Source organism: Mobula birostris, chromosome 8, assembly GCF_030028105.1.
Source record: "Mobula birostris isolate sMobBir1 chromosome 8, sMobBir1.hap1, whole genome shotgun sequence".
NCBI lineage: Eukaryota > Metazoa > Chordata > Chondrichthyes > Myliobatiformes > Myliobatidae > Mobula > Mobula birostris.
This window is the reverse complement of record NC_092377.1, coordinates 114,393,583-114,419,145: the sequence shown is the minus strand read 5'-3', so window position 1 is coordinate 114,419,145 and position 25,563 is coordinate 114,393,583. Positions and strand designations below refer to the sequence as shown.

The following is a 25,563-nucleotide window of genomic DNA, read 5'->3' as shown; positions in this document are numbered from 1 at the left end:
AGGACAAGTTCACTCAACCTACTCTCATAAGGCATGCTCTCCAATCCAGGCAACGTTCCTGTAAATCTCCTCTGCACTCTTTCTATACTATCCACATCCTTCCTGTAGTGAGGTGCCCAGAACTGAACACAGGACTCAAAGTGGGGTCCAAGGTCTTACATAGCTGTAACATTACATCACGGCTCTTGAACTCAATCCCATGGCTGATGAAGGCCAACACACCATACGCCTTCTTAACAACATTGTCAACCTGTGTAGCAACTTTGAGTGTCCTATGGACAAGGACCCCAAGATCTTGCTGTTTTTCCACGCCTCCAAGAGTCTTACCATTAATATTATATTCTGTCTTCAAATATGACCTACCAAAATGAACCACTTCACACTTATCTGGGTTGAACATCTGCCACTTCTCAGCCCAGTTCTGCATCCAATCAATATCCCGCTGTAACTTCTGACAACCCTCCAGACTATTCACAACACCCTCAACTTTTGTGTCATCAGCAAACTTACTAGCCCACCCTTTTACTTCCTCATCCAGGTCATTTATAAAAATCACAAAGAGGAGAGGTCCCAGAACAGATCCCTGAGGCACACCACTGGTCACCGACCTCCATGCAGAATATGAACCGTCTACAACCACTCTTTGCCTTCTGTGGGGAAGCCACTTCTGGATCCACAAAGCAAGGTCTCAGATCCCATGCCTCCTTACTTTCTGAATGAGCCTTACATGGGGAACCTTTATCAAATGCCATACTGAAATCCATATACATTACATCCACTGCTCTACCTTCATCAATGTGGTTTGTTACGTCTCCAAAGAATTCAATCAGGCTCATAAGACAAGACCTGCCCTTGACAAAGCCATGCTGACTATCCCTATTCAGATTGTGTCTTTCCAAATGCTCATAAATCCTGCCTCTCAGGATCTTCTCCAACAACTTGCCCACCACTGAAGTAAGACTCACTGGTCTACAATTTCCTGGGTTATCTACTCGCTTTTGTGAACAAGGGAACAACATTTGCAACCATCCAATCCTCCAGAACCTCTCCCATCCCTATTGATGATGCAAGGAACATCACCAGAGGCTCAGTAATCTGCTCCCTTGCCTCCCACAGTAGCCTGGGGTGCACCTCATCCGGTCCCAGAGACTTATCCAATTTGAAGCTTTCTATAAGCTCCAGCACATCCTCTTTCTTAAAGTCTATATGCTCAAGCATTTCAGTCTGCTGTAAGTCATCCCCTCAATTGTCAAGGTCCTTTTTCCTGGTGAACACTGAAGCAAAGTATTCATTAAGTGCCTCCGCTACCTCTTCCAACTCCATGCACACATTTCCACTATCGCAGCTGACTGGTCCTATTCTCACATGGCTCATCCTCTTGCTCTTCACATACTTGTAGAATGCCCTGGGGTTTCCCTTATTCCTGCTCACCAAGGCCTTCTCATGACCCCATCTAGTTCTCCTAATTTCATACTCGAGCTCCTTCCTGCCAACCTTGTAATTTTCTAGAGCTCTTACAGTACCTAGTTTCATGAACCTTTCGTAAGCTTTTCTCTTCCTTTTAATTAGAATTTTTACATCATTTGTACCATGGTTCTTTTACTCTATCATCCTTTCCCTGCCTCAATGGAACATACCCATGCAGAATGCCATGCCAGTGTTCCTTGAACATTTGCCACATTTCTGCCATGCATTTCCCTGAGAACATCTGCTCCCAAGTTTCTGCCTAACAGCATTATATCTTCCCCTACCATAATCAAATGTTTTCCCAAACTGTCTGCATCTATCCCTCTCTAGCGCTATGGTAAAGGAGGTAGAGTTGTGATCGCTACCTCTAAAATGCTCTCCTACCAAGAGATCTGACACCTGACCAGGTTCATTTCCCAATACCAGATCAAGTACAACCTCTCCTCTAGTTGGCTTATCTACATATTGTATCAGGAAACCTTCCTGAACACACATAACAAACACCACCACATCTAAACCCTTTGATCTAGGGAGATGGCCAGTCAGTACCAGGAAAGTCAACACCCATCACGACAACCCTGTTATTATTGCACCGTTTCAGAATCTGTCTCCTTATCTGCTCCTCAATATTTCTGTTACTATTGGGGGTTCTATAAAAAACACCCAGTAGAGTTATTGGCCCCTTTCTGTTTCTGACTTCCACCCACACTGACTCAGTAGACAAGCCCTCCATGACTTCCTCCTTTTCTGCAGCCGTGATACTATCCCTGATTAGCAATGACACTCCCCCACCTCTTTTGCCTCCCTCCCTGATCCTTTCTGAAACATCTGAAGCCCAGCACACTCATCAGCCATTCCTGCCCAAGACATCCAAGTCTCTGTAATGACAGCATCGTAGTTCCACGTATTGATCCACTCTCTAAGTTCATCTGCCTTGTTTATGATACTCCTTGCATTAAAATAGACACATCTTAAACCATCTGGCTGAGTCCTTCTTTGCTCTATCATCTGCTTGTCCTTCCTCCCAAGCTCCCTATAAGCTGTCTCTACTTGTGCCCCAACCTCCCCATCCTCTACCTCTTCACTTCGGTTCCCACCCCCCTGAAAATCTAGTTTAAACCCTCCCCAACAGCATTAGTGAACTTCCTTCCCAAGATATTGGTTCCCTTCCAGTTCAAGTGCAACCCACCCCAGAAAAGGTTCCAAAGAACTTAAAACCCTGCCCCCTGCACCATCTCCTCAGCCACTCATTCGTCTGTGCTACCTTCTGGCTCTGACCTTCCGTAGTTCTTTGCACCAGGAGTAATCTGGAGATTACCACCTTGGAAGTTCTGCTCTTCAGCCTCCTTCCTAACTCTCTAAACTTACTGCACAGGTCCCCCACCCCTCTCCTACCTATGTCACTGGTACCAACATGTGCCGCGACCACCAGCTGCTCACCCTCCCCTTCAAGAATATTCTGCAACTGCTCAGAGATATCCTGGACCCTAGCTCCCAAGAGGCAACACACTATCCTGGTGTCTCTTTTGCTGCCGAAGAATCTCCTATCTGTCCCCCTAACTACTGAGTCCCCTATGACTATTGCTCTGCCTGACTTCACCCTAACCTTGTGAGGCTCAGAGTCGACCACAGTGCTATTGGTCTGGCTGGTGCTGCCTTGCCCAGACAGGTCATCCCCCTCATCAGTATCCAAAAGCAACAGTACCTATTGCTGAGGGGAATGGCCATGGGGGGCCCTGCACTGACTTCTTTCTCCCTTTACCTCTCTCGCTGTTCACCCATCTACTCCCCAAATTCTGCACTCCGGGTGTAACCATCTGCTCAAAGGTTGTACCTATCAATTGCCCAGTCTCCCACATGATCCTTAGTTTATCCAACTCCAGCTCCTTAATGCGGTCTTTCAGGAGCTGGAGTTGGCTGTGCTTCCCGCAGGTGTAGTCATCAGGAAAACCATCAGGTTCCATGAATTCCCACATCCTACAGGAGGAGCAGTCCTCTGACATATCTGCCACCCTGGCTGCACTGTACGATGGACAATCAAGACCAAAATTGGCAATAACAAAAGGAAAATCCTACCCTTCTTACCTGTTTCTTTGGCCTCAGCCTCTTGTCAAGACTCCAAGTTCTCACTCTGACTCTAGCCCCTGCTCCGACAATGGCCACTCTGCTAGACCCTATCTTTTATGATTTAAAAAATAAGAATGAACTCACTGCATTTGGTAGTGCTCTGCCTGCCTTCCACTGCTGCTAATGCCTCTGAGTTATGCGCTTGGTGATGCTCTTCTGCACATCACTGTTGTAACATGTAGTTATTTGAGTTACTGTCACCTTCCTGTCAGCTTGAACCAGTCTGGCCTTTCTCCTCTGATTTCTCTCATTAACAAGGCATTTTTGCTCACTGGATTTTTTTTTTTGTTTATTGCACCATTCTCTGTTAACTCCAGAGACTGCTAAGCCAAAAATCCCAGGGAATCAGCAGCTTCTGAGGCACTCAAACCACCCTGTCTGGCACCAACAATCATTTCACATTCAAAGTCACTTAAATCACATTTCTTCCCCATTCTGATGTTTGGTCTGAACAACAACTTAACCCCTTAACCAAGTCTGTATGCTTGTATGGTAGATTTTCAACAGACCAAACCAAAATGAAGACAAAAGAGCATTCAAGACAAGTTAGGGAAATGATAATACAGAAGCACAAATCTGGGAAAGGGTACAAGACCATCTCAAAGGCACTGAACAGTTCTCAGAGCTCAGTGTAGTCCATTGTGAAACCACAGCCAAACTGTCAGCTTGCCCTTCTAAACTCAGTTGTCAGAGAAGAATAGTATGGTAACGGTATGGGTGGCACAGAGTGTAGCGGTTAGTAAAATGCTTTACAATACAGGCGACCCACAATCTTACACAAAAAAGATACTTATGGAAGAGTGGCAACAAAGGACCCCTGGCTAAAAAAAAAATCCTTGCCCATGAAAAGTTTGCAATGTGTCACTTAGAAGATACTGTAAAGATGGGGAGAAGGTCTTGGGGTCAGATGAGACTAAGGTGTAACTTTTTGGCCTCATCACTAAGCCGTACATTTAGTGTAAATCGAATACTGTGCATCAGCCAGGTAACACCATCCCTACTGTAAAGTATGTGGAGGTAGTATCATGTTAACTGGGTGTTTTTCAGCAGCAGGGATTGGAAATCCTGGATAAAACCTGCTAGCCTCTGCCAGAAAGCATAAACTAGTGAGGAAATTTGTCTTTAAACAAGTCAATGACGAAAAGCACACTGCCAGACTAACTGTAAGTGGCTTCAAATGAAGAAAATTAATGGCCTTGAGTGGCCCAGTCACAGTCCTGGCAAGACCTCAAGATTGCTGTCCACTGCCGCTCCTCAACAAACTCAGCACAGCTTGAGCAATCTTGCAAGGAGGAATGGGCAAATCTTGTTCCATCACGTTATGCAAAGCTAATAGAAACTCATCCAAAAAGATGAGTGCCTGTAATATCTGTGAGAGGTGGTTCAACGAAGTACTGAGCAAAGGGGGATGATTACTTTTGAACTGCTGACATTTCAGATTTTGAACTTTTAGTTTATTGTGTTTTGGGGTTCTCTGTGTAAAATATGATTCTGTGAAGCATGTGATTCATAAATAAAAATTCTCAGTTAAACTGATTAATATCCTTGGTTCTAATAGTCATTTACAGGAACAAAGGATTGGGGCTGAATACTTTTACAAGTCATTGTATTCTGAAACTCTCACCTAGACCATAGCCCCCCATTTCCCTCCCATCCACGTGCCTATCCTAATTTCTCTTAAATATGAAAATCAATCCTGCATCCACCACTTCTGCAGGAAGCTCGTTCCACATTCTCACCATCCTCTGAGTAAAATAGCTCCCCTTCATGTTCCCCTTAAACATTTCACCTTTCACCCTTAACCCATGACCTTGAGTTCTAGATTGACTTGGGATTCAGTTGCATGTGGTGGGAATGGGTCTGTAGTGAAATTCCCTGCAAATGGAAGGACGGCAGCTGTCAATATCATTCATACCAAATATTTAAAAAACTTGCACTAATTGAATTTAAACAGTTTAACATGTACTTGGAGTTTTCAAATCGTTAAACTAATCCACTGAATTCTGGTACAGGTAAGTTTATAACAAGCACTCCGTGAAACTGTAATTTTGGTTTGAAACCTAGTTTACTTCTATAAATGGAATATTAATTACAGAGATCAATTTATTCAGTAGATGGTAACACAAATTTTGTGTGCTAAAAACTAGGAAAGGTAAAATGAAAATTATCTGGGACATGCAATATCACGTACCTGTATCTGACTGAGATGGTCAGCTGACTTCTCTTGAATACATAGCATTTGGGCCAAATATGCATTCAGGTCCTCCAGAGATAATGTGCTGACCTGAAACAAGCAATGTGATACATTTAAAACACTGGAATCACACTAGACCATTTCCAACCTACCATAAGATCATGCTGAACTTTTAAATCATTCTGTGGGCATTCTATGGGTGCCCTGCACGTAATTTCCTCTAGACTATCCAGTTACGATCTGCACAACCTCTGACCTCTCTCATTAGCAAAGCATTTTCACTCACAGAACTGCAAGATCCGTTGTTTTTCACACCATTCTCCATAAATCTAGAGACTGTTGTGGGTGAAAATCTCAAAAAACCACCCTGTCTGGCACTAGCAATCATTCCATGATCAAAGTCATTTAGATCACATTGTTTCCTTATTCTGATGTTTGGTCTGAACAACTGAACTGCTTGCTGCATGCTTTCATGCATTGAGTTGCTGCCCCATGATGGCTGATTAGATACTTGCATTAACCAGTAAGTGGCGACTAAGAATATTTTCAGTGAATGAACAAGAAAAACTCCCTCATTATTGGTGGCAAACATATTGTCATAATGATGCCATGAAAACCTGGTGGTTTTGATGGCATTATTACCATGACTGAAACAAGCATTGCTTCTCCTCACTTGCAGTGTGATATAGGTGAGTAGGCAGCAAACCGCAGTAATTGTGGGATCTTCCAGATGCTGAAATTCCTCAATAAAATCCTGTATGCCAAAGCACGCCAGAAATGTGCGATAGCGCAATTCCTCAACCACTGATCCCTCTGTTAGCCACAAGGTTTGTAAATCTGGAATTCCTCCTGTAAACAAAGGATTGATTTATTATTGGAATTATTAAAACTGGAATAACAACGTTTCAAGATCTAGTGAAGGGCCTCGGCCCAAAACATTGACCGTTTATTCCCTTCCATAGATGCTGCCTGACTTCCTGATTTACTGCAGCATTTTGTGTGTTCCTATTAAAACTGAAATTATTTGCTTTCACTGAGAACTGCTCCAGTTTCTACAGTTGATGTTAGTATCCTGTGTTCCCAAGATACAAACATCCAGGAGTGCTGGAGATCTTACAAATCCCTCATTCAATACCAAAGTAAAAAGTTTACCAATCATCTGTCTTAGTGGTGTTTAGAAATTCTTATCTGGGTGCAGCCTGGGAGCCAGATTTCCTGCAAGAGTCATTCCAATTCAAAGGTACTGTATTTATTCGTGCAATGCAACAATATCACACTGGAGACATGAAAGGTGGTATGGATTGAGCCCTTTCACTTTTTTTCCTGCTACATACGTCAAAATACAGAAAGGCAAAAAAGACTGGAAGTACCTGGTAGTTCTGGTGGTAGAGCTGGCACAAGATCTGGCTGCTGGAGCAGGTTACCTGGATATACAAACCATTCCTTTACAGTACGGCATGGTGTGACAGAATTAGGCTGGGCTTCTAGACATAAGGAATTTCAAACAGGATTATCAGATGAACCGGATATCTCCTTTTAGCTAACTTACAAAACATTAAAATCATAGAGCTTTTCAGAATGATAAGAGCTCATCTAATTCTCACAGGCCTGTGTTGACTTTCCCTGACAATGAATCCACAGCATCTAATTCTCAAGTCAGTGTATTTTAATAATACCTATTCTGTGCATCATAGAATTATAGAGCATAGACAAACTCAATTTAGTTCATTTTCCCAATGCCAGCTCTTTGAAAGTGCTATCCAGTTAGTCCACTCTGGTGGTAGTTCAAAATAGGCCTGCATTATTTTAAGTGTTTTCTGTCCTGTGTCATAATCGTGATCTCCAGCCTGATAGCATGATCATTGATTTCTCTAGCTTCTGGTAATTTCTCTCCCCCCATCCCATCTTTTTTTTCCATTTTGCAATCTAGTTCCCCTCTCACCCTTTATCTTTTCCTCACCTGACCAGCACCTCACTCTGGATGAGAAATCTGTTCTACAAAGTGTGTCTCAGGAAGCCTGGCCTATATTAACTGGGGCTTAGAATGAAAGCTGATCTTCTAGATTCTGAAAGGGTTGAAAGAATAAATGCAAGAGACAACTGCTATTTAGTGCAAAGATCAGAATTCTCATTCATCATGTTCTCAAGGTCATGTACCATGTTCTCAATTTTTTCATTGTAATTGCAGTTTGCTTTTTTCTGCATATTGATTGTCTTTGTGTGTGTAGTTTTTCATTGATTCTGTTGTGTTTTGTTGTACTTACTGTAAATGTCCACAAGATAACGAATCTCAAGCTAGTGTTTAAGGCATCCGTTAGACTTGCGAGACCATGGATCTGCGCCTGGAAAGTCTTCACTCTCCAGGGCACAGGCCTGGGCAAGGTTGTATGCAAGACCAGCAGTTGCCCATGCTGCAAATTTCCTCTCTGCACGAAACTAATGTTATCCAAGGGAAGGGCATTAGGACCCATACAGCTTGGCACCAGTGTTGTCGCAGAGCAATGTGTGATTAAGTGCCTTGCTCAAGGACACAACACATTCTCACGGCTGGGGCTCGAACTCACAACCTTCAGGTAGCTAGTCTAATGCCTTAACCACTTGGCCATAAGTTAGTGTATGGTGATATGTATGTACTTGAAGAATAATTTTATTTTGAACTTTGAATTAAGAAGTAAAGTCTGAGGATTATGGGTGTCTCTTCAGGACTGGGCTGAGGAGAAATTTCTTTACTTAGAGGGTTATAGAACCTTTAAAATCTCTACTAACCCACAAGGTTGAGGTTGCTTTAGTATTGAGTACAGTCAAAGCTCAGATGGATATAATTTTGAGTATCAAGGAATTATAAGGATCAGATAGGAAATAGACAGGATGACCAATGATCCTCAGGATGGATAGAACAGGTTCAAGGGACCATGATGCTACTACTGCTTTGATATTTTACGTTCTCTGGTGAGTTGCACCTTCTACTTCTATGAACTTAAGTTATTGAAATTGTCTGTAGACTAACTTGCACCACCTCTTTTACCCATTAATATTATTCCACCTGACTTAAAATGACAGTATTGTTGAGCCAGAACCTTTCCCTCTTAGTTACAAAATGTCTCACTGGACTCAACCCTCCTATCTCTGTAATCTTTTAAAAGAAAATTGAGCTCTCTGTGCTCCTCCAGTTCAGACATTTTGCACATTCCAGATTTTTAAAAAACACTCATTTATTGCCTTCAGTTTCCACCTCTTCCACTTGCCCATCATCTCCCACCTCACCTGGTTGCACCGATCACCTGCCCAGCCCTGCCTCAAGCTGCCCTCTCACCTCCTTACACTGGCTATTTCTCCTCTACACTCTCAATCCTGACGAGGGGTCTCAACTCCAAACATTGACTTTCCATAGTTGCTGCTTAACCCACTGAGTTCCCCCAGCAGGTTACTTTTTGCTGCAGATGACAGCATTTGTAGTCTCTTGCTTCACCAATACTTAGTGCCCTTGGCTATAAATTCATGAATACTAACTTCCGTTTATTTAAAACCCGACTATCCAAAGAAGTTTTTAGTCACCTGATATTTCCTTCTCTGTGCTAATTTCTTATTAGGATCAAAGTCAAAGTAAATTTATTATCAGAGGGTGTATTTCTTACTTTGAGATTCATTTCCTAGCTGGCTTTATTTACAGGAAAATAAGGACTTACAATAGAATTTATGAAGAACCATACTGTACATGAACGAAGACTGACAAGCAACTGGTGTGCAAATTAAGACAGATTGTTCAAATACTAATAAAAAAGTAAATAAATAATACTTATAACATGAGTTTTAGAGTTCTTGAAAATATGTCTACAGGTTGTAGAGTCAGTTCAGAGCTAAGGTGGGAAGTTATCCATGCTGGATCAGGAGCGTGATGGTCCTTGCTAAACACCATGGGATGTTCTTCTATGTTACAGATAATATATAAACTCAGGACTCTGTTGGTGTTGTGCGTTATGGTTCCACATATGCATGGCTGAATAGTGAAGAAACTAATGAGATGTATGAAATTTGGGAAAACAGACAAGTAGTACAGATAATAGTACAGATTTTCTACAATGCATAACTGTTTATTCTTGGATTTGTATATAAAGGAATCATTTTGTAAGTGGTCTGCTTAAATGAACAACACACATCAAAGTTGCTGGTAAACGCAGCAGGCCAGGCAGCGTCTATTGGAAGAGTTTCGGTCGACGTTTCAGGCCGAGACCCTTCATCAGGACTAACTGAAGGAAGAGTTAGTCCTGATGAAGGGTCTCGGCCTGAAACGTCGACTGAAACTCTTCCAATAGATGCTGCCTGGCCTGCTGCGTTTACCAGCAACTTTGATGTGTGTTGCTTGAATTTCCAGCATCTGCAGAATTCCTGTCGTTATGCTTGAATGAGCAAGTCCTTTTCACATCAAGGTTAATTGTCATGTTGGGATTGTAAGGAAATAAAACTATCCTTATTTTCCCCTGACATTTGAATGGCAAAACTAATCCCATTAAATGGCCAAGTTGCCCTAACAGCAGCAGTGCCACTTGATTATTACCCTGAGAGTTCAACATCCTCATGAAACTCCTCCAGGTCTATGGAATGATGCAAGATGTTGTTGGTACCTGAAACTGTGTCACCTGTCATTTGAACAATCGAAATATTTAAAATATTCCTACCTGATTCGGCTGCTAGAAGAATGCCATAAACAGACTGTCGAGCAGATCGATAAACAATTGCTTGTCCAGGAAGGTCTGGATCCAACTCATCTTCCAGTGTGTTGCTGCAGTCAACCTCTCCAGTACTCAAGATCTTATAAACCATAGAGCTCTCAGCTTTGAAATGCTTCTCTCTTGCAAACTTTTAAAATTAAAAAGGAAAATAGTTTTAATGAGCATATTCTTTCTTTATAAGTTCGGTCTGGTGAGCCACTGTAATGCTATAATGTAGGAACATCTGGAAACCAGTGATGGTGAAGGAAAAGTCAATACATCATGAGCACAAGCCTCCCCACCATTGAGGACATCTTCAAAAGGTGATGCCTCAAATTGATGACATCCATCATTAAGGACCCCATCACCCAGAACATGCCCTCTTCTCAGTGCTACCATTGGAGAGGAGGTACAGGAACCTGAAGAGAGACATGCTCAAAGTTTATGAACAACTTCTTCTTTACCATCAGAATTGGCAATGAACAACCTATTTTTTCTCTCTTTTTGCACTACATATTTAATACATATTCTCTCATTATAATTTATAGTGCATTTTATATATTGCACTGCACTGCTGCTGCAAAACAACAAATGTCAATGCATCACTGTCTTGTACAGCAATTCATATGCATAGGAATACGAGAAGCTGTACAGAATAGTGGGCTCAGCCACAGGCACATCCATCCCTCCTTTGATAATATCTACAAGAGGCGCTGCTTCAAGAAGGCAACATCTATCACTACAGAACCTCACCATTTGGGCCACCTTTTCATAGCTACCATTGGGCAGGAGATACCTGAGCTTTAAGTCCCACACTACTAGTTTCAAGAACAGCTTCTTCCCTTCAACCATTTGGTTCTTGAACCAACCTTCACAAGCCTAATTAATCTATTCACCTTCTCCAATATCGTGATCTCTTATCTTGTGTATTTTAAATGGTGCATTCTGGAAATCCAAATGCACTATATCTACAGCTTAATCTCACTTATTACAGTTAGAAACATAGAAAATCTACAGCACTGTACAGGCCCTTTGGCCTACAAAGCTGCGCCGAACAGGTCCTTACCTTAGAAATTACCTAGGGTTACCCACAGCCCTCTATTTTTCTAAGCTCCATGTACCAATCCAGGAGTCTCTTGAAAGACCCTATCATATCTGCCTCCACCACTGTCACCGGCAGCCCATTCGACGCACAGTTATAAAGGAAAAAATTATTTGATCACTATTTAAAGTTGAAAATACAAAGTAAATTTATTATCAAAGTACATATATGTCACCATATACAACCCTAAGATTTTAGGCATTGATAGTAAACAAACACAAGAAACACAATAGAATTTAATGAAAAACTGCCCCCAACCAATGTGCAAAAGACAACAAACAGCAAATACAAAAATAAAAATAAATAAGCAATAAATATCGAGAACAAGAGATGGAGTCCTTGAAAGTGGGTCCATACATTGTGGGAACAGTTCAGTGAAAAGGTGAGTATAGTTATCTTCTCTAGTTCAGGAGCCTGATGGTTGAGGTGTAATTCTGTTCCTGAATCTGGTAGTATGATTCCAGAGGCTCCTGCACCTTCTTCTTGATGGCAGCAACAAGAAGAGAGCATGGCCTAGATGGCAGGGGTCCTTGATGATGGAAGCTGCTTTCCAGCGACAGCGTTCTGTGTTAATGTACTCAATGTTGCGGAGGGCTTTACCGTGATAGACTGAACTGTAGGCTCGTCCAGCCAAGGGCATTTGTGTTTCTATACCAGACCAGGATGCAACCAGCCAATATACTCACCATCATATGTCAAAAGAAATTTGTCAAAGACCGAGATGACATGCTGAATCTTTGTAAACTTCTAAGAAAGTAGAAGTGTTGCCATGTTTTCTTTGTATAGCACTTGCGTGTTGGACCCAGGACTGGTTCTCTTAAATGATAACACCAAAGAACTTAAAGTTACTGACTCTCTCCACCTCTGATTGCTGTGGAGGACTGGCTCATAGACCTCTGGTTTCCTCCTCTTGAAGTCAATATCAGCTCCTTGCTCTTGCTAACACTGAGTGAAAGGTTGTTGTTGTGGCACCACTCAGACAGACTTTCAATCCCCATCCTATATGCTGATTCATCACCAGCTTTGATCTGGCCAACGACACTGATGTCATCAGCAAACTTAAATAAGGTATTGCAGTTGTGTTTAGCCTCACAGTCATGTGTAAAGCAAGCAGAGCAGGGGGCTAAGTACACAGCCTTGTGGTGCACCTGTGCGGATGGAGATTATGGGAATGCTGTTACCAACCTGAACTGATTGGGGTCTGCAAGAGAGGAAATCAAGGATCTAGTTGCACAAGTAAGTATTGAGGCCAAAGTCTTGAAGCTTATTGATTAGTAATGAGGGGATGACAGTACTGTATGCTGAGCTATGTTCATTGAAAGATGTCCTGATGTATGCATGATTGCTGTCCAGATGTTCCAGGGTTGAGTGAAGAGCCAATGGCATCTGCTGTGGACCTGTTGCTCTAGTAGGCAAATTGGAGTGGATCCAAGTTGCTTCTCAGGCAGGAGTTGCTATCTTTTAGCACCAGCCTCTCAAAGCACTTCATCAGAGTGGATGCCACAGAGAATAGAATCAGAGAAGTACAGCACAGAAACAGGCCCTTCAGCCCATCTAGTCCAGGCCAAAACCATTTAGACTGCCTACTCCCATCGACCTGCACTAGGACCATAGCCCTCCATACACCTACCATCCATGTACCTATCCTAACTTCTGTTAAACATCAAAATCAAGCTCGCATGCACTACTTGTGGTAGCAGCTCATTCTACACTCTCACAACCCTCTGAGTGAAGAAGTTTCCCTTCATGTTCCCCTTAAATTTCTCACCTTTCACCCTTAACCTATGACCTCTAGTTGTATTTCCACCGAACCTCAGTGGAAAAAGCCTGCTTGCATTTACCCTATCTATACCCCTCATAATTTAGTACACCTTGATCAAGTCTCTTCTTAAACTTCTACGTTCTAAAGAATACAGTCCTAACCTATTCAGTCTTTCCGGATAACTCAGAGCCACCAGACCCCACAACATCCATGTAATTTTTTTCTGTACTCTTTCAACCTTGTTTACATCTATCCTGTAGGTAGGTGATCAAAACTGCACATAATACTCCAAATTAGGCCTTACCGACACCTTATACAACTTCAACATAACATCCCATCTTCTGTACTCAGGACATTGATTTACGAAAGCAAGTGTGCCAAAAGCTTTCTTTATGACTCTATCTACCTGTGACACCACTTTCAATGAATTATGTACCTGTATTCCCAGATCCTTTTGTTCTACCACACTGTTCAGTGCCCTACCAGTCACTGTGTAAGACCTACCCTGGTCGGTCCTACCAAAGTGCAAAACCTTGTACTTGTCTGCATTAAATTCCATTTGCCATTTTCAGCCCATTTTTCCAGCTGATACAAATCCCTCTGCAAGCCATTGTCGTCTTCCTCACTGTCCACTGCATCCCCATTCCTGGTATTATCCACAAAATTGCTAATCCAGTTAACCATATTATCATCCAGATCAATTGATGTAGATGACAAACAACAAAGGACCCAGCACTGATCCCTGTGGCACACCACTAGTCACAGGCCTCCAGTCAGAGAGGCAACCATCTACTGACACTATCTGGCTTCTCCCACAAAGCCAATGTCAAATACTGGGAACGCTCATGCGCAGGAAAAGCCAGACTACCATCAGGCAGAGCAGCCTTCTAGACTCAACACTGAATTCAACAATTTCAGATTATCAACAGTTCCTGCCTTTTCATTTAGTTATCAAACATTCACAATCATTTTCTCTGGAATTTCACAAGATTACTTTACTGTAACAATTCACAGCTTTAAGTAACCTTTTCCTGTTTTCAGATTATCAACAGTTCCTGCCTTTTCATTTAGTTATCAAACATTCACAATCATTTTCTCTGGAATTTCACAAGATTACTTTACTGTAACAATTCACAGCTTTAAGTAACCTTTTCCTGTTTTCTCCCTTTTTCACTTTTGCCATTTAACCTCTCCTGCTTTACATTCTATCACATATCTTCTCTCTTTCTCTGAATGTTGAAGCTTGTTTCATTTCATATTGAAATATTAACTTCCACAGATGTTGGCTGACTAGCTGAGTAGTTCCAGTCTCTTTTGCTTTGAACCCAATGTTTTTGCATGGTTGCTACAACATTTATGGTGAAAATAGACTTGTAAAACTTTTCAGTAAGCCCCGAATGTCTCAAAGTGCTCAATATCTCAAAGAGACTGTAGTTGTGAAACGCATCAACATTGTTATAGAGAGAAAGTTAGCATAATATAGTATTGAATCAGGCTGGAGAAGCAATACCTCATATTCTGCTTCCAACCTGAGTGGCACGAACATCGATTTCTCTAACTCCCCCTTCCCTCTTCTTCCATTTCCCACTCTGACTCCCTTCTTTTCTTTTTTCTTTTCCTCATCTGCCGATCAACTCCCCCTGATGCCCCACCTCCTTCCCCTTCTCCCATGGTCTACACTCCTCTCCTATCAGATTGCTTCTTCTCCTGCACTTTACCTCTTCTACCTCTCACCTCCCAGCTTCTGGCTTCATCACCCCTTCCCCACATTCCTTCAGCTATAATCTTCTAGCTTGTACTTCTTCTCCTCCCATCCCCACCTTCTAATTCAGGTTTCTTCCCCCTTCCTTTCCAGTCGTGATGAAAGGTCTTGGCCCAACAACATCGACAGACCTGCTGAGTTCCTCCAGGATTTTGTGTGTCTTGCTCTATGAAGCTTCAGCATAATTACACTCTCAACTCCATGAACCTATGACTCATGGCACAAAGGAACCAAAGCTGGCACCTTAATTTGCATCCACCAACAGAAGGCAAATTAGAGACAACAATGAAATCTTGCATTTCTTAGAGAGCAGCAACAGGCACATTATAAATATGGCACAACTTTATCCCAAATTTGTTTAACACTGATAGAAACAAAAATAATTTCTCAATTCACAAACTTACTTCTAACTTGAGCAATGTAAAAACATAAATCAATTGACAAAATATCTTTCCTGCCCTCTGAGTGAAATGTGTTATCTATGGTCTATTTCAATGAATCATTTCTTTTATTTGATTAGTGATCCAGCACTGAGGAGGCCCTTGGAGCCAAGCCGCCCCTACAACTCTATAACCCTGATTAACCCTAACCTAATCACAGGACAATTTACAATGACAAATTAGCCTACCCAGTAAGCCTTTGGACTGTGGGAGGCAACCGGAGCACCCAGGGAAAATCCACACATTATACAGGGAGGAAGTACAGAAACCCCTTACAGACAACGGCAGAATTAAACTCCAAACTCCTGACTGCCCCGAGCTGTAATACCATTACGTTAACTACTACGCTACTGTGGTGCCCATTCACCATTGTGCTCAGTTTGGTTCCATACCTCAGGCAGATCTATCGGAGTTTAAAGCCCAATACACAGAGGTAATTAACAGTGAATGTCATTAAAGACTGGCTTTTTCAAAGTCTGTCTTCTGTTAGGTGAGTTAGAGTTATTCATATAGTGTGTGCAGTTTGATAATTTGGTACGCTTACACGGAGAGGTGTGGGAATTCGATTATGCCATGCAGTTGGGTGGTGCTCAGGGAACTTATTCTGCTATGCGTGACCTGGGAGTATTTAGTGCCAGTGGTTAGTATTGCAGTGGATGGGGGTCTGTTTATTTTCAGCCTTTCAATAGACAATAGACAATAGGTGCAGGAGTAGGCTATTCAGCCCTTCGAGCCAGCACCGCCATTCACTGTGATCGTGGTTGATCATCGACAATCAGTACCCTTTTCCTGCCTTCTCCCCATATCCCTTCACTCCGCTATCTTTAAGAGCTCTATCTCTTTCTTGAAAGAATCCAGAGAATTGGCCTCCACTGCCTTCTGAAGCAGAGCATTCCACAGAACCACAACCCTCTGTGTGGAAAAGTTTTTCCTCAGCTCCATTCTAAATTGTCTACCACTTATTCTTAAACTGTGGCCTCTGGTTCTGGACTCCCCCAACAGCGGGAACATGTTTCCTGCCTCGAGCGTGTCCAATCCCTTAATAATCTTATATGTTTCAATCGGATCCCCTCTCATCCTTCTAAATTCCAGTGTATACAAGCCCAGTCACTCCAATCTTTCAACATATGACAGTCCCGCCATCCTGGGAATTAACCCCGTGAACCTACGCTGCACTCCCTCAATAGCAAGAATGTCCTTCCTGAAATTTGGAGATCAATACTCTAGGTGTGGTCTCACCAGGGACCTGTACAACTGCAGAAGGACCTCTTTGCTCCTATACTCAACTTCCCTTGTTATGAAGGCCAACATGCCATTAGCTTTCTTCACTGCCTGCTGTACCTGCATGCTTACTTTCAGTGACTGATGAACAAGGACACCTAGATCTTGTTGTACTTCCCCTTTTCCTAACTTGACACCATTCAGATAGTAATCTGCCTTCCTGTTCTTACCAACAAAGTGGATAACCTCACATTTATCCACATTAAACTGCATCTGCCATGCATCTGCCCACTCACCCAACCTGTCCAAGTCACCCTGCATTCTCATAACATCCTCCTCACATTTCACGCTGCCACCCAGCTTTGTATCATCTGCAAATTTGCTAATGTTATTTTTAATCCCTTCATCTAAATCATTAATGTATATTGTAAATAGCTGCAATCCCAGCACCGAGCCTTGCGGTACCCCACTATTCACTGTCTGCCATTCTGAAAAGGACCCATTAATCCTTACTCTTTGTTTCCTGTCTGCCAACCAATTTTCTATCCATGTCAGTACCCTACCCCCAATACCATTTGCTCTAATTTTGCACACTAACCTCCTATAATGGGACCTTATCAAAGGCTTTCTGAAAGTCCAGGTACACTATATCCACTGGCTCTCCCATATCCATTTTCATAGTTACATCCTCTGGCCACTATTACATCTGGGAGATTGTTTGTGTCTTCCCTAGTGAAGACAGATCCAAAGTACCTGTTCAGCTCATCTGCCATTTCCTTGTTCGCCATAATAATTTCACCCATTTCTGTCTTCAAGGGCCCAACTTTGGTCTTAACTAATTTTTTCCTCTTCACATACCTAAAGAAGCTTTTACTATCCTCCTTTATATTCTTGGCTAGCTTACCTTCGTACCTCATCTTTTCCCCCCCGTATTGCCTTTTTAGTTATCTTCTGTTGCTCCTTAAAAGTCTCCCAATCCTCTGGCTTCCCACTCATCCTTGCTATGTTATACTTCCTCTCCTTTATTTTTATACTGTCCTTGACTTCCCTTGTCATCCACGGTCACCCCTTACTCCTCTTAGAATCTTTCTTCCTCTTTGGAATGAATTGATCCTGCACTTTCTGTGTTATTCCCAGAAATAGCTGCCATTGTTGTTCCACTGTCATCCCTGCTAGGGTATCTTTCCAGTCACCTTTGGCCAGCTCCTCCCTCATGGGTCCATAGTCCCCTTTGTTCAACTGTAATACTGACACTTCCAATCTTCCCTTCTCCCTCTCAAATTGTAGATTAAAACTTATCATATTATGGTCACTACCTCCTAATGGCTCCTTTACCTCGAGTTCCCTGATCAAACCTTTCCTACTAACACTTCACATAAGAGTCCTTAAAAATGTTTTGCCTCCTGGGATGTGATCCTGAATGAAAAAGACTTCAGGAGCAATTTCAGAATTTCAAAGTTCGAGGTAAATGTATATCAAAGTACACATACATCACCCTGAGATTCCAAAAATTCGTATTAGAATTCACATGAGCTAAAGAGTGCTTGAAAGTGAGTCCATAGGTTGTTGGAACATTTCAATGATGGAGCAAGTGAAATTGAGTGAAATTATTCCCTTTGGGTCATAAGCCTGATGGTTGAGAGGTAATAACTGTTCCTGGAGGTATGAACTCTGAGGCTCCTGTACCTTCTTCCTAAAGAGAGCATAACCTGGATGGTGAAAATCCCTGATGATGAATGCTGTTTTCCCGCGACAGTGCTCAATGGTGGCGAGGGTTTTACGCATGACAGACTGGGTCATATCCACTATTTTTTTAAAAGATTTTTTAAAACCATTTAAGGACACTGGTGTTTCCATACCATGACGCAACGAGTCAATTTACTCTCCACCACATATCTATAGAAGTCTGTCAGATATCATGTCAAACTTTTGCAAACTCCTTACTGCCGTGCTTTCTTTGTAATTGTACTTATGTGCTGGGCCTGGAATAGGTCCTCTGAAAGGATAATACTGAGGAATTCAAACTTGTTGACCCTCTCCACCTATGATCAGCTCATGTACCTCTGGTTTCCTCCTCCTGATGTCAATAATCACCTCCTTGGTCTTGCTGACATTGAGTAAGAGGTTGTTGTGGCACCAATTTAAAAATGGACATGTGGTTTTGAAAAAATTACTAATTAAATTGAAGAAGGATATTTCAAGAACAGAATGATCTTCTTGCATGTGGTGGGAGCATTAAATACTCCCCACTTCTTATACATTACCCCATTATATAGACATGTGTGTTCAATGTGTTAATATGAAGGACATTACCCTGCAATCCTCATATTAACCATTTTTTATCATAATTTGTTAATTACATACATATATTTCATTCCTGATGGATCCCAAAGATGTAATGAGTCTTTAAAATTGTAATACCATAGAAGGCATGTTTCTGCACACACTTTAGAAATATGTCATTATGCCTACGTTGTCTCTTATATATTTTGAGAACGTATACTGCTTCATACAGTCAGTGACCACCTTATTAGGTCCAACTGCTCATTAACGCAAATATCTATTCATCCAATCATGTGCCAGCAATTCAATGAATAAAAGTATGCAGACATGGTCCAGCAGTTCAATTGGTGCTCACTCTAAACATCAGAATAGGGAAAATGTAGTCTAAGTGATCTTGACTGTGGAATGATTGTTGGTGGCACAGGGGGTGGTTTGAGTATCTCACAAATTGCTGATCTGGGATTTTCACACACGACAGTGTCTAGAGAATGGTGTGATAAACAAAAATCTTCCAATGAGCGGCAGTTCTGTGGGCGAAAATGCCTTGTTAATGAGAGTGGTCAGAGGAGAATGGTTAGACGGATTTCAAGCAGACAAGCAAGTGATAGCAACTCAAATAACCATGGGTTACAACAGTGGTGTGCAAAAGAGGATCTCTGAATGCACAACATGTTGAGTCTTGAAGTGGATGGGCTACAACAGCAGACCACAACGTCAAGTTCCACTTCTGTACCTAATTAAGTGGCTACTGAGTGTATATCCCCTGTTATAATTCATCTGCCCATTCATTCAACTAAATGTACCTTCTTGTAATCTATTACTACCCTGTTGATTATTTCCAACATTTCCATCCGCAAATTTGGAAATTTTTACCCTGCAGAAGCCTGCTTATTCCAATAAAAATATCAAAGAAAGCAAAGGTCCCAGTAGGAGCAACACTCTTAACCATATGCCAAACTTCAAATGTTTTGTCTTTTAGTTTCAGTTAAGTTGCTGGTGACCTTTTAAACCAAAATAAAACATGGATTTTAAATAATTCTAATTCTATTCTTTCCTGTAAAACTGTAAATAATTAATGTTTAATGTGGTCATGAATGCTGCTTAAGTGATGCTATATGCCTGTGATGTTGCTGCAATTAGGTGTCTCACTGCACAATGAACTACACTTTGACTGACTGCTTTCTATTCATCAACCATCTCCATCACCTGCTCTGGCAACGACTCTACAATGATGGCAAGAAACTGCAGAGCTGTGGACACTGTTCAACAACATCACAGGAACGCCCCCCCCCCACAGACTCTGTCTATATTTCTTGCTGTCTCATTAAAGCAGCCAGCATAATCAAAAACCCCACCCACCCCAGACATTCTCTCTTCTCCCCTCTCCAACTGGGCAGAAGGTACAAAATTCAGACACAAGGACAGCTTCTATCCCACCGTTATCAGACTCTTCAGCAGGCTTCTTGTGTGATAAAATCAGAATCAGAATCAGATTTAACATCACCAGCATATGTCATGAAATTTGTTAACTTAGCGGCATCAGTACAATACAATATACAGGTAGCCCCCGTTTTCCAAACGTTCGCTTTACGACACCTCGCTGTTACGAAATACCTACATTAGTTACCTGTTTTCGCTAACAGAAGGTGTTTTCACCGTTACGAGAAAAGGCAGTGTGCGCCCGAACAGCCAAGCTCCTCCCCCGGAACTGCATTCTAGCCGGCGTTGCTTAAGCCTGTGCTTTATCTCGATTCATTTTGTGCATTCATTAACAAGATGAGTTCTAAGGTATCGGAAAAGCCTAAAAGAGCTCGTAAGCGTGTTACACTTAGCGTAAAGCTAGACATAAATAAGCGTTTCGATTGTGGTGAATGAAGTAAGGACATTGTCCGCGCGTTGAACTTGCCTGCGTCCACCATTCGCACTATTTATACGCAGAGAGAAAGAATTTTGAAAGCTGCCGATGTTACTGTTGGTCCTGCTCGTAGCAAAGCGGTCTCTCTTAGTCGGCATCTGATAATGGATAAAATGGAAAGTCTACTGCTTGAGTGGATTGATGGCTGTACAAAGCGTGGTGTTCCATTAAGTTTTCTTATACTTAAGGAGAAATCAGTCAGTCTTTTTAATAAGCTGAAACAGAAAGCACTGGATGATGGTGATGAAAGTGTTGCGAAAGTGGAATTTAAAGGTAGTCATGGGTGGTTTGATTGGTTTCTGAGACAAGGGCAGCTTCATAGTTTAACATTTACTGGAGAGAGTGCTTCGGCTGATACTGAAGCTGCTGAAAACTTCCCAGCAGAACTGAAGAAAATAATTACAGAAGGTAATAGATAACTGGATAATAGACCTCACCAGTTCCCCACCACCGCTACCCTCCTCCGGTTGGCGGAACTGGTTCTCACACTTAATAACTTCTCTTTTGGCTCTTCCCACTTTCTTCAGACTAAGGGTATAGCTATGGGAACTCGCATGGGACCCAGCTATGCCTGCCTCTTTGTTGGTTATGTAGAACAGTCTGTACTCCAGACCTATTCTGGTACTGCTCCCCAACTTTTCCTTCGCTACATTGACGACTACATTGGTGCTGCTTCCTGCACCCATGCTGAGCTCGTCAATTTCATCGACTTTACTTCAAACTTCCACCCAGCCCTCAAATTCACTTGGTCTATCTCGGACACTTCTCTCCCCTTTCTCGATGTCTCGGTCTCCATCTCTGGAGACAGACTGTCCACTGACATCTTCTACAAGCCCACTGACTCTCATAACTACCTCGACTATACCTCTTCCCACCCCGCCACATGCAAAAATGCCATTTCCTATTCCCAGTTCCTCCGTCTCCGCTATATCTGCTCTGAGGATGAGGCTTTCCATTCCAGGACATCTCAAATGTCATCTTTCTTTAAGGATCGTGGTTTCCCTTCTACCGTCATCAATGATGCTCTCACCCACATCTTCTCCATTTCCCGCACTTCCGCCCTCACCCCATCTTCCCGCCACCACAACAGGGACAGAGTTCCCCTTGTCCTTACCTACCACCTTACCAGCCTCCGGATCCAGCACATTATCCTCCGTAACTTCCGCCACCTTCAACAGGACCCCACCACTAAGCACATCTTTCCCTCTCTGCTCCTCTTCGCTTTCCGCAGGGATCGGTCCCTCCGTGACTCCCTTATCCACATGCCCATCCCCACTGATCTCCCACCCGGCACTTATCCCTGTAAGCGTAAGTGCTACACCTGTCCCTACACCTCATCTCTTGCCACCATTCAGGGCCCCAAACAGTCCTTCCAGGTGAGACAACACTTCCCTTGTGAGTCTGTTGGGGTAATCTATTGAATCTGGTGCTCCCGGTGCGGCCTCCTCTACATTGGTGAAACCTGACGCAGATTGGGGGACCGTTTCATCAAGCACCTCCACTCCGTCCGCCACAACAGACAGGATCTCCCAGTAGCCACCCACTTCAACTCTGCTTCCCATTCCCATTCAGATATGTCCTACATGGCCTCCTCTACTGCCATGATGAGGCTAAACTCAGGTTGGAGGAGCAACACCTCATATACTGTCTAGGTAGTCTCCGGTCCCTTGATATGAACATAGAATTCTCCAACTTTTGGTAATTCCCTCCCCCTCCCTTCCTCTATCCCTATTTCACTCTACCCTCTCCCCCAGCTCCCTCATGGTTCCGCCTCCTTCTTCTACTACCCATTGTTTTAAGGGCTATGACGTCAATGCTTCCCCTCCCCCACCCCTTTGTCTTTCAAATTACTGATCTTTCAACTGACGCTACAAGCATTCTTCAAATCCTTCCCCATCTTTCATTCTTCAGTCCTGACAAAGGGTTCCGGCCCGAAACGTCGACTCATTGTTTCTGACTGATGCTGTCCGACCTGCTGAGTTCATCCAGCGTACTGAAAGTGTTGCTTTGATCTTTTACAGCATCTGCAGATTATTTTGTGTTTACAATTACAGAAGGTGGTTATTCATATAAGCAAGTGTTTAGTCATACTTTATTAATCCCAGGGGAAATTGGTTTTCATTACAGTTGCTCCATAAATAATAAATAGAAACATAGAAACATAGAAAATAGGTGCAGGAGTAGGCCATTCGGCCCTTTGAGCCTGCACCACCATTTATTATGATCATGGCTGATCATCCAACTCAGAACACTGCCCCAGCCTTCCCTCCATATCCCCTGACCCCCGTAGCCACAAGGGCCATATCTAACTCCCTCTTAAATGTAGCCAATGAACTGGCCTCAACTGTTTCCTGTGGCAGAGAATTCCACAGATTCACCACTCTCTGTGTGAAGAAGTTTTTCCTAATCTCAGTCCTAAAAGGCTTCCCCTCTATCCTCAAAATGTGACCCCTCGTTCTGGACTTCCCCAACATCGGGAACAATATTCCTGCATCTAGCCTGTCCAATCCCTTTAGGATTTTATACGTTTCAATCAGATCCCCCCTCAATCTTCTAAATTCCAACGAGTACAAGCCCAATTCATCCAGTCTTTCTTCATATGAAAGTCCTGCCATCCCAGGAATCAATCTGGTGAACCTTCTTTGTACTCCCTCTATGGCAAGGATGTCTTTCCTCAGATTAGCGGACCAAAACTGCACACAATACTCCAGGTGTGGTCTCACCAAGGCCTTGTACAACTGCAGTATTACCTCCCTGCTCCTGTACTCGAATCCTCTCGCTATAAATGCCAGCATACCATTCACCTTTTTCACCGCCTGCTGTACCTGCATGCCCTCTTTCAATGACTGGTGTATAATGACACCCAGGTCTCGTTGTACCTCCCCTTTTCCGAATCGGCCACCATTCAGATAATAATCTGTTTTCCTATTTTTGCCACCAAAGTGGATAACTTCACATTTATCCACATTAAATTGCATCTGCCATGAATTTGCCCACTCACCCAACCTATCCAAGTCACCCTGCATCCTCTTAGCATCCTCCTCACAGCCAACACCGCCACCCAGCTTCGTGTCATCTGCAAACTTGGAGATGCTGCATTTAATTCCCTCATCCAAGTCATTAATATATATTGTAAACAACTGGGGTCCCAGCACTGAGCCTTGCGGTACCCCACTAGTCACCGCCTGCCATTCTGAAAAGGTCCCGTTTATTCCCACTCTTTGCTTCCTGTCTGCTAACCAATTCTCCACCCACACCAATACCTTACCCCCAATACCGTGTGCTTTAAGTTTGCACACTAATCTCCTGTGTGGGACCTTGTCAAAAGCCTTTTGAAAATCCAAATATACCACATCCACTGGTTCTCCCCTATCCACTCTACTAGTTACATCCTCAAAAAATTCTATGGGATTCGTCAGACATGATTTTCCTTTCACAAATCCATGCTGACTTTGTCCGATCATTTCACCGCTTTCCAAATGTGCTGTTATCACATCCTTGATAACTGACTCCAGCAGTTTCCCCACCACCGACGTTAGGCTAACCGGTCTATAATTCCCCGGTTTCTCTCTCCCTCCTTTTTTAAAAAGTGGGGTTACATTAGCCACCCTCCAATCCTCAGGAACTAGTCCAGAATCTAACGAGTTTTGAAAAATTATCACTAATGCATCCACTATTTCTTGGGCTACTTCCTTAAGCACTCTAGGATGCAGACCATCTGGCCCTGGGGATTTATCTGCCTTCAATCCCTTCAATTTACCTAACACCACTTCCCTACTAACATATATTTCGCTCAGTTCCTCCATCTCACTGGACCCTCTGTCCCCTACTATTTCTGGAAGATTATTTATGTCCTCCTTAGTGAAGACAGAACCAAAGTAATTATTCAATTGGTCTGCCATGTCCTTGCTCCCCATAATCAATTCACCTGTTTCTGTCTGCAGGGGACCTACATTTGTCTTTACCAGTCTTTTCCTTTTTACATATCTATAAAAGCTTTTACAGTCTGTTTTTATGTTCCCTGCCAGTTTTCTCTCATAATCTTCTTCCCCCTTCCTAATTAAGCCCTTTGTCCTCCTCTGCTGAACTCTGAATTTCTCCCAGTCCTCAGGTGAGCCACTTTCTCTGGCTAATTTGTATGCTTCTTCTTTGGAATTGATACTATCCCTAATTTCTCTTGTCAGCCACGGGTAATAGAACCATAAATAGTTAAATAGTAATATGTAAATTATGCCAGTAAATTATGAAATACGTCCAGGACCAGCCTATTGGCTCAGGGTGTCTGACCCTCCAAGGGAGAAGTTGTAAAGTTTAATGGCCACAGGCAGGAATGACTTCCTATGACGCTCAGTGCCGTATCTCGGTGGAATGAGCCTCTGGCCGAATGTACTCCTGTGCCCACCCAGTACATTATGTAGTGGATGGGAGACATTGACCAAGATGGCATGCAACTTAGCCAGCATCATCATTTCAGACACCACCGTGAGAGAGTCCAATTCCATCCCCACAACATCACTGGCCTTACGAATGAGTTTGTTGATTCTGTTGGTGTCTGCCACCCTCAGCCTGCTGCCCCAGCAC

The 25,563-nt window shown here is 42.8% G+C and overlaps 1 protein-coding gene across 5 annotated transcripts in view; it reads right to left on the bottom strand.

The window, feature by feature from the left end:
- Positions 1–25,563, bottom strand: part of fam120b (family with sequence similarity 120 member B) — a 203,910-nt gene that overhangs the window by 100,457 nt on the left and 77,890 nt on the right. For all 5 annotated transcript variants that reach the window (XM_072267171.1, XM_072267172.1, XM_072267173.1 and 2 more), the window contains exons 3-6: positions 10,465–10,645; positions 7,159–7,272; positions 6,462–6,637; positions 5,786–5,878 (exon numbers count right to left, since the gene is read on the bottom strand). In XM_072267171.1, coding sequence (XP_072123272.1) covers positions 5,786–5,878; positions 6,462–6,637; positions 7,159–7,272; positions 10,465–10,645 — 564 coding nt within the window. The remainder of the gene's footprint in view (positions 1–5,785; positions 5,879–6,461; positions 6,638–7,158; positions 7,273–10,464; positions 10,646–25,563) is intronic.